This window comes from Caretta caretta, chromosome 1 (genome assembly GCF_965140235.1).
Source record: "Caretta caretta isolate rCarCar2 chromosome 1, rCarCar1.hap1, whole genome shotgun sequence".
NCBI lineage: Eukaryota > Metazoa > Chordata > Testudines > Cheloniidae > Caretta > Caretta caretta.
This window is the reverse complement of record NC_134206.1, coordinates 175,664,341-175,674,394: the sequence shown is the minus strand read 5'-3', so window position 1 is coordinate 175,674,394 and position 10,054 is coordinate 175,664,341. Positions and strand designations below refer to the sequence as shown.

General features: G+C 40.0%; 1 protein-coding gene across 1 annotated transcript in view; it reads right to left on the bottom strand.

Annotated features, from left to right (window-relative positions):
* Window positions 1-708: 708 nt before the first annotated feature.
* TMPRSS15 (transmembrane serine protease 15) overlaps window positions 709-10,054 on the bottom strand; it is a 90,361-nt gene continuing 81,015 nt past the window's right edge. The window contains exons 22-25 of the mRNA XM_048838360.2: window positions 7,827-8,008; window positions 7,442-7,537; window positions 3,799-3,938; window positions 709-2,247 (exon numbers count right to left, since the gene is read on the bottom strand). Of these exons, the coding sequence (XP_048694317.2) occupies window positions 2,092-2,247; window positions 3,799-3,938; window positions 7,442-7,537; window positions 7,827-8,008 (574 nt within the window). The 3' untranslated portion in view covers window positions 709-2,091. The remainder of the gene's footprint in view (window positions 2,248-3,798; window positions 3,939-7,441; window positions 7,538-7,826; window positions 8,009-10,054) is intronic.

The window sequence follows — 10,054 nt, the reverse complement described above, 5'->3', positions numbered from 1 at the left end:
CATGGTTTTGTAATCCCAAAGCTAGATTAATGCCATGCACTTGGTTTGAGACTGCCTTTAAAAAGGATTGTGAAACTTCAACCAGCATGGAAATCTGTGGGTCCACTATGGTTGAGGTGAGAAGTTATAATCCTACTGATACGTGCTGATTATCTATTTGCTTCTTGGTGCAATTCATAGTATCGGTTGTGATCTTTCATAGTCATTTTGTCCTGGTCGGGGGACAGGGGTAGGATTTACTCGGTCACTTTTGCTGGATCACCTTGTACAGCAAGACATTCCAGAGTGGGCCACAGGCCCTTTTCACTGGAGAGCCCACACCTCTCACACCTTCCTTTTGTGGTCTGCTACAGTCAAATCAGAATAGCAGCACTTTAGGCTGGCATAAATGATGTCACAAGGTGGGGGCAACAGAGGATCAGGTTGATTGTCTGGCAAGATTCCAGGCACAGTATAAGGCCAGACTGAGTAAGGCCTAGTGTTACTTCAGGTTAATAGCAAGGAGTTGGGGGAGAGAGGGATGAGGTCTACGAGACTCTTATTCTGAAGATTTGATTGCCCTTGTTAATAGCTGTACTCAGTGATGGAAGGCACCTAGGCAATGGGCATCATTACATGTGTCTATATAAATAATTACAATTCTTTTAGACTCTTACGTAACACCATGGAATTAATTAGATTTTAATTGTTCTATAGCAGGCACTAAGCAGAAACAAAAGGAACATGTCATATTGTACTAGAATAATTACATCATTAGATACAAACATACATACATTGTGAGTACACAGTTATTTATGTTTACATTTAGAAAAAAAATCTTATTTTGAAAAGAACCCAAGAAATTAAAGCAGTCAGGCTATTTAATATTTTACACAATTGAAGTCCTCTAGTGGGTGATTCACCCTAATTGTTAAAACAAAACAATCCAAAACGTTCTTTTAAAGTCCCTTGTATTGATGACTGAAAGTAAACATGTGATGTACCAAGCAGCAACTTGAGTGGCATGTTTATTTTCCTTGCAAAATTGTCTGAGGATGCTTGTTGTTAGATGCTTGTTGTTGGGGGAGGGATAGCTCAATGGTTTGAGCATTGGCCTGTAAACCCAGGGTTGTGAGTTCAATCCTTGAGGGGGCCATTTGGGATCTGGGGCAAAAATTGGGGATTGGTCCTGTTTTGAGCAGGGGGTTGGACTAGATGACCTCCTGAGGTCCCTTCCAACCCTGATATTCTATGCTTTTAAGAGCATTACAGCTTATAACAGAAGAGTTTGTTTTTTGTGTGCACAACTGTCTGTCTATAATTAGATAACTTAGCAGTAATGTCCAGGATGTTTGCCAGAAATAATCATAAAAAATGGTACTCTGTTCATCCCTGGTGTAACTTCATTAATTCCAAAACAGGGACACCAGGGAAAAAAAATTGGCTCCAGGTCAGTTTAGCCATTACAAAGCAGCTAGATTGATTTGCACACCATCTCCATGTATAAAACATATTCCAGAACTGTTCGTAATAGGAACAAAGGAGCTCTCATGATCTCATAAACAGTTAGGGTACAGCCCCATTTTGATGTATGGAGATTATTAAACAACATTCCCTATGCATTGAAATGGGAATGAATATTGGGAAGGAAAGCATGAAAACCCTGAAAAGCTGTTCAAATGTTTGGCCTGGGATTAATAATTTATATAGCTGTTACTCAATAAATAGTGTATCCTGTGCACATCACAGATTTTACTCCTTCTAAATCTTTGTGCAGGTTTCCATAATGTACTGGGCATTGGTATTTGTTCAATAATATGTCTGTAAGGTGGACAAATAGTAAAACAATATCTCATAGAGCTGTCAATGTAAAGTGGTAAGAACCAGTGGCAAAAAGACAACTGGGGCTGTTTTGAAATATTGCTTTCTGATATGATAGAGTTTCTTAATATTTAATGTTTTCCTCCCAAAAGTTTGGTTATGTCTAAATCTCATTTTGAATGACAGGATTTTATTCAGTTTCTCTCACCAGTAGCTTTGAATGCTATGTGGTATATTATAATCTTGCTTAGTATTTGCCTTTACATTCTATTTTTGTTTTTTAAAATCAAGCTAACGTATGAATTGTTTTATCCAGTCCACAAATTGTGTGACTCGAACGTACACTCCAGGACGCTGGGGCAATGCACATTGATAGCCAAAGGATGTCACACCTGCCAAAAGCCACCTGTTATTGTCTTGACTCATCAGGGGCCCTCCTGAATCTCCCTGCAATATTGAAATTCAAAAGTTAAAAAAAGAACTGCTCTTGATCTTAAAGTAACTTTGGATCTTCAAGCTGTTTTGCCTGTGTGTATCCCAGTTTTGGTGCACATACTCCTGATGTGCCCAGAAGAGGATCCACATGGAGAAATACTCAAAAGAGAACACTGTTTACTAATTTTTTTAACATAATGTGTGATCTTAAGCTCTTAGACACCTGTTAGTCATGAACTGTATCAACCATGAAGCATAGTAGAACCCTTTGCATTAATTGTTTTACTTATCAACTTTAGGTTATATTCTCTTACCCTGCACAAATCCTGTATAAGTGGGGTTTGCACCGGGGACTTCTGAAAAAGGTCTGGGGGAATAAAATCTCTCTCTCAAAGGCTGAAGAGGAGCTGCAGAAGGCTACAGGCTGTCTGCACTTGCTATATCCTTCCTAATTCATGGTTCTTTGGTTATTGATTACAACACTGATTTGTTGCACTCTGTATAGTATTAAGGCCCCGCTCTTCCCTCTTCAGTGTGGCATAAGGGGAAACAAATAAAAGCAAAACAGGTAGGGAAAGCCACACAAGCTTAAGGAATGTGGAGTGGAGCCAAAGCAGTATGACCTCCTTTTTTCTGGGAGTCTGCTGTAACTCCCTAAAGGCAACTTCATTTGGTCTAGTCTTGCAGTTATGGGGCACAAGCCAGAAGCAGCACAGTGTAGATCCAGTGAGAACCACATTACGTAGCATGCTCCCATTAGAATGTGATGAAAACTGTCAGCAAAAACAGAGAGTTCATGCCGCTAGAACTAAGAGTTCAAGCAGAACTAAGTGGAAGCTAGACACAGAATTCAGTGCTGCCTGCCTTCCCATAGAGAGGGAGTGCATTGTAGGCTGAGCTGGGGTGGACAATGGCTCCTTAGGAAGCTATGCTGCTAGAGGGCAGGAAGATCATAAGAGAGCAATTTAGTTGGGGATTGGTCCTGCTTTGAGCAGGGGGTTGGACTAGATGACCTCCTGAGGTCCCTTCCAACCCTGATATTCTACGATTCATGATTCTAACACTGTTGTCTTGTCACAGAGAAGGGCAGCCCCTGCAAGTTGTTGGAGCTTCCATTTCTTGAGGATCTATGGGGTCTAAATGCTTGAAGGTAATGCCCCCTTGCTGCTCTCCATCCATCCAGCTAAAGTCTTTCTTAGGCTTGTATCAGCTTGGTATTTAAGCTTCACACCTCACATTTTCACCCACAAACATCTCTTCCTCTTGAGGAGATTGCTGACCAGAAACTGTGTGAAGTTGAACATGTGGCACTTCCAACACCCCATATCGCTCTGTAGTGGGGTTTTTTAATATCAGAAAGGTTCCTTCGGACCTTAAAATATATGAGCTTGTAATCTTTGAAGCATGTATCTTGTTACAGTATGAAATATGTAAGGCTCTGAGTAGAAATTATATTCTGACAGCAAGTGGCTAGTTTTTAATGATCAGAGGACCAACCAGTGAGCTGTTCAGTAATTAGAAGGAATATAATATTAGCAATGCAAATGGGTTGTTTTTACTTACCTGACAGGAATCTATTCCTCCTTCATCATAGCCTGCACACATCATATTCTCTGTAATATTATATTCTGGCATCTGTTGTTGGCATTTCTCATTTGTTATAAGAGGGACCTCTGCTTCTTGCAATATGTTTGCAGTGGAACCTGATCAAAATAGAGAGTATACACAACCAAACTGATCAAAATGCATAGCATAAACAACAGCCATTATTCTTAGTGATTCAGAAATTTCACTTTCATTACACAGCACTATCGAGGGCCTGGGTTGCCATGTCATTACTTCAGTTTATACCTCATTAAAATGTATCTAGGAACTTAAAAGGCCCTGGCTCACTATCATTAATAGATTTTATCCTCTGTGAGGTAGAATTTATTAACTCTATTTTACAGACGGGGAACTGAGGCAGGGTATATTATGTGACTTGCCCAAGATCACAAATTGAAATAAGGCTGAGCTAGGATTTGAATACCCATCTCCTGAGTCTCAGTCCAGTGTGTTGTGCACTAGGCCCCCCTTACTCCTCAGTCATTGGAGTTATTCTTGAGTAAACAGTAGTGAATGACACCCTGAGCTTTTATAATAGGGATCACCACTAAATTTTGTTTTTCAAATAAGTTAATGAAGACCACTAAAATAAATGAATATTATGATGCATGGATCTAAGGATTAATTAAAAATGTGGCTTCGACTATCCAGATTCTTTGAGTACATTGTATGATTTTCAGTTGGTCATTTGAACCCCTTACATTAGTGTATGTTATTAATTATTAACCACAGTTTTATGGCGCAATTGTACTCTGAAAGTAGGTCAGCAAAAATGGCAGAGTTGTTCCATGTTTATTGCTCTGTGACACCAGATCAATAGGATTGATTTACAAATGAAAATGTAAATTCTCAGCTCTGGAAATTCAGCCTAGGCTCTAACAGTCAAGCTGCATTCTTTCCTCTGCATGCATCCTTACCAGTAATAATAATATCCTATGAGCCACATTCTGCCATCAGATTCCCCTGTGCTACCTCCTTTGTCTCAGGACAGAATTTGGCTCCATCTGCAATAACAATCTCTGAAAAGTGGAAATCTGCTTTATTATGAAGTACAGTATAAATACATTTCAGGGTGTGTTCATTTTTAAATGGCAATTTTTATTTTGGGTGGGTTATGTAAGGAACATAAAAATTGGTTGCAGGCTGAAATTTTGGCAAATTTTAAATTTTAAAATAATCATTTGGGACATTTTAAAATGTTTGCCACTGAAAACATGTACGTGAGAATTCTCTGTCATTGATGTGGTTGAATTGGGCATGGCAGCATGTATGTGTCATGGCCCACAAGTCATAAACCTGGGTTTCCAAGGTTTATAGCAAGGACTGGCAACCTTTGGCACACAGTCCGCCAGGGTAAGCCCCCTGGTGGGCCGGGCCAGTTTGTTTACCTGCCACAACCGCAGGTTCGGCCGATCGCGGCTCCCACTGGCCGCAGTTTGCCATCCTAGGCCAATGGGGGCTGCGGGAAGCGGTGTGGGCCGAGGGATGTCCTTGCCGCCGCTTCCTGCAGCCCCATTGGCCTTGACCTAGGGGTTACAGTGGATTCTGCAGAAACGGACCTAGGGGTTACAGTGGACGAGAAGCCGGATATGAGTCAACAGTGTGCCCTTGTTGCCAAGAAGGCCAATGGCATTTTGGGATGTATAAGTAGGGGCATTGCCAGCAGATCAAGGGACGTGATCGTTCCCCTCTATTCGACACTGGTGAGGCCTCATCTGGAGTACTGTGTCCAGTTTTGGGCCCCACACTACAAGAAGGATGTGGAAAAATTGGAAAGAGTCCAGCAGAGGGCAACAAAAATGATTAGGGGACTGGAACACATGAGTTATGAGGAGAGGCTGAGGGAACTGGGGATGTTTAGTCTACGGAAGAGAAGAATGAGGGGGGATTTGATAGCTGCTTTCAACTACCTGAAAGGGGGTTCCAAATAGGATGGCTCTAGACTGTTCTCAGTGGTAGCAGATGACAGAACAAGGAGTAATGGTCTCAAGTTGCAGTGGGGGAGATTTAGGTTGGATATTAGGAAAAATTTTTTCACTAGGAGGGTGGTGAAACACTGGAATGCGTTACCTAGGGAGGTGGTAGAATCTCCTGCCTTAGAAGTTTTTAAGGTCAGGCTTGACAAAGTCCTGGCTGGGATGATTTAATTGGGGATCGGTCCTGCTTTGAGCAGGGGGTTGGACTAGATGACCTCCTGAGGCCCCTTCCAACCCTGATATTCTATGATTCTATGATCCCTGGTTTATAGGAACAGCCATACTCCAGCCCTCCATCTGGCAGCCTGCTAAAGCTTGCTTACCTGGGATCCAAGAAGCCCAGCCCCAGTTTGAAGCTCTGCCCTTGCAGTACTTTTGGTGGCATTCCAGAGCAGCTGATTGGCCTGCTGGTCCAGCAACAGGCACAGGAAACAGCTGGGCTCCACCCTGTTCTGGACTGTGTGCCCTCCTGCTCCTGCTCCTCTGGCTTGATTTCCTGTCATGTGATTCATGGTTCTGACCTCCAGTTTGTCCTCTGACCCTGATTCCTGTCTAGTGACTCTGGCTCTGGCTACTAGGTCTGGCTGCCCACAACCCAGCCATGACAATATGGGATCTTCGTTAAGAACAGGCAACAACCCCAGAAATGTTAACGCTGGGCCTAAATTTCAGCCTTTTGTCTAAAATGAGCCTAAATATTTTTTTAATTTTAAAAAATTTAGATAAACAGCCCTCCTTCGCTGAAGTTTCTCAACAGCAGAAAAGTCCCCTTTTCTTTCCCCCACTTCTGACGAGCCTGTGGTATGGCATATGAACTGCCTGGTGCTCATCCAAACTGAACAATCAGATTTTATGAAAATGGCCTTCCTCTAGAGAAGGACTGGAACCAACTTCTTGCACCCAAATGCTCCTGAAGGCAGGGATGTTCAAAATCTGGATCTGAATTTTATCTCTCTCTGCATCCTCTGTTGCTTTAGCAAGATGGAATGAAGTGAAAAGCAGAATTTCAGCCTTAAATCTACAAAAACAAGGAAATGATGGACATTTTTTTCCATATGAAGAGTACTCCATTATAGTGAATGGCAAAAAAATCAGTCACAGTATATGACCTTTTTCGAGATCTTTAATGTCACAGAAGGTGGCTGAATAAAGAGAGCACTGGACTGGTACTCAGGATACCTTCATTCTAGCTGTGGCTTTGCCACTCAACTGCTGGGTGATATTGTGCAAGTCATCTCACCACTCTGTGACTCAGTTTCCCCACTTGTAAAATTATTATAACACTTCCTTTGTAAACCGCTTTGAGAAATACTGATGAAAGATGCTATTTAAGAGGCAGATATTACTATTACATACAAAGCCCGCCCACAAATATGTACAGGCAGCTCACATTGATTTCTATTGTGTGCACACAATCAGAAACATGATAATGGAAATCAAACTGGAAATAAGACATACTTTGTTAACAGGGAGGGAAATTAGCCATTGGAACAACTTCCCAAGCGATGTGGTAGATTTCCCATCACTTGAAGTCTTTAAAATGTAAAGTAAAAAATACATCTCTGACAGCAAACAAAGTTTTCTTCCTTATTTTGTGTGGTATTTTTAAAAGTGTGGTGACTCACCTTGATTTATAGTTCTACCCCAGCCAGCAACAGAGCAATTAATTCCTGGCAAAAACTGTTGACTTGCTTCTGGTAAGCAAATAGGCTGTATGTAATCTGTGAAAGAGAAATAATTATTTTCAGCTTGATTCCAGTATTCTGGTTTTTGTGATGTCAGTTACCAAAATGCACATTGATCCAAACCCTCTCTTCCTTGCTCAGGCAAAATGTCCAACAAGTGCAGGATTGGTTTTCCCAAGGTTATATCTAATTTATAAGGACAAGTCCAAGTATCCCATAAACCTGTCATTACTGAGTAAAGTCAGGTTGACTAGTCCACTTGGAGCTAGCTCAAATTAATTCATACAGAGTAAATAAATGTATAAGAGAAGATCAACAATCCTACCTGTATAATTCACTTTGAATTGAAGATGCATCATAGCAATGTCATTATTTTTTGTGCGCTTGTTATAATGAGGATTTATGACAATTTGATCGATCTTTCGAATTACTGTCTGAGGATATGTGAGATTCAAAGTGGTATGCAAGCCGAGCACTCCTTTCCACTGAGATGGTATTAAATTCCTCCTAGAGTTTGCAATGAATATTCACAATTATTTATGATCAAATGAAGGACTTGAACAATTTGCCATGTATAATTTGTATTAATCTTTAATCCCCTCAAGAATATATATTATTTTATATACACACACTTGGTATATTTTTTCAGATTAAGTGGAGTAGCATAGTATCATTTGAAATTGCCTCTGGTTTTCTGACAGCACTAGTGGCCTAAAATTTTAGTATCACAGAATCATCAGTTCATTTTTGGTATTAAGCCAATAATACATTTATACCGAGTTGCTTGGACAATAGTACAATTATTGAAGAATCATTAATTATTATGACCCTTTAAACAGCTGAAATTAAAAATTCCCATGCAATTAATAATCATCCCTCAGATAGAAAATTATGAGCATGAAATACCTTGGGGATGGTAGACTGAGGGTATGTCTACACTGCAACTGGGAGGTGTGATTGCATCACATATAGACATACCAAAACTAGCTTTAATTTAGCTAGCTCAAAGCTAGCTCAAGTTACAATAGCAGTGAAACCACTGTAGCATGGACAGTGTATGTGTCCAGGGTTCAGGGTGGACAAGACTAGTCCCATGCTGTCACACCTTCACGGCTATTGTTACTCAGGCTAGCTAGATCAAAGTTAGCTCAGGTATGTCTAGACATGCTGCAATCGTACCTGATTGCAGAGTAGACATACCATTAGAAATCTGATTTTTAATTTTTTTTTTAACCTACAGCTGAAGAAAAAATCTAGAAAATCAGAAGTTAAGACTATCTGAACATAATAGAAACACAGCATTTAAATGAAAAAAGAAATATGACAAGTTTGTTCTTCTACAATCTGTATTTATTGTTAAGCTGTAAAGGATATACTTTAGTTAGAGACCTGCTTTATAGCTGAAGTTGTTTTGAATCATCAAATGTCCACTGAATGAACTGATTTACAAACAATATAAATACTTATGAGCTGGTGGAAGCTGAGCACCCAGATTTCCTTCAGTTCTCTATTGTGATTGAAATGCAACAAATATTGGTGTCTGTAAAAACACAGTGATGAATACAGACTCTCTCTGAATATGGTGAAAATAAAATTCATGTACATCTACACGATTAACAAAAACAAGATGCAAGCAAACACCTCAATTAATGCTCAAGATGTAGAGATAGTAAATGATTTCAGTTATCTGGGATCATACATATCCAACCAAGGAGGCTGTTCTAAAGAAATTGGAAGAAATGTAGGGATGGTTTGCTCTGCAATGACCCCCTAACAAAAATTTGGAAAAAAACCCATAGAATCTTAAAACGTACAAAGTTTCAACTGGTGAAAAACTTAATTTTCTCAATAGCAACCTACGGATGTGAATTGTGGGAAATTAAGGCTTCTGAGAAGAAGAAAACTGAAGCCTTTGAAATGTGGTGCTGGCAAAGACTTTTGCATATCTCCTGGATGGAAAAGATGAGGAATGTTTATGTTCGGAACATTGCTGGAGAGACGCAGACTCTGTTGTCAGAAATCAACCGGCACAAACTTATGTACTTTGGTCACATCAGGCACAGAGATGGAAATAACTTTGAGACAGTTATACAAAAGGAATGGTGGCAAGTCATTGTAAAAGGGTATGATAACTGAGGAGATGAATAGATGGTGTGTAGCAGATTATTGGGAAATCATCTGCTAAGTGCTCATAGGTAGCAATAGATAGAGAAGGCTTCAGTAAATTCTGCCATGTCACCAATATTCAGACATAAATAAATGGAATTTAGTTACTTACAATAGTGATAGCTCTTCCATGATTTTTTAAACACTATGTTTTCCTATTCTTGGTCCTCCCTACAGCACTTTAATTGTAGACATCATGGTGACATATTGTAGGAAATATTTTAAAATATACCTCATCTCCTCACATTCTGGGTAGTGCACCATAGAGACTACTTGAGTTGATTAACACATCTATTCAGACAAATTGAGATTCATTCCAATTGTATAGAGTAGTGTAAATCTTGATCAGTCTCTCATAGTGTACGGCAGAGAGTCATAATTACACAG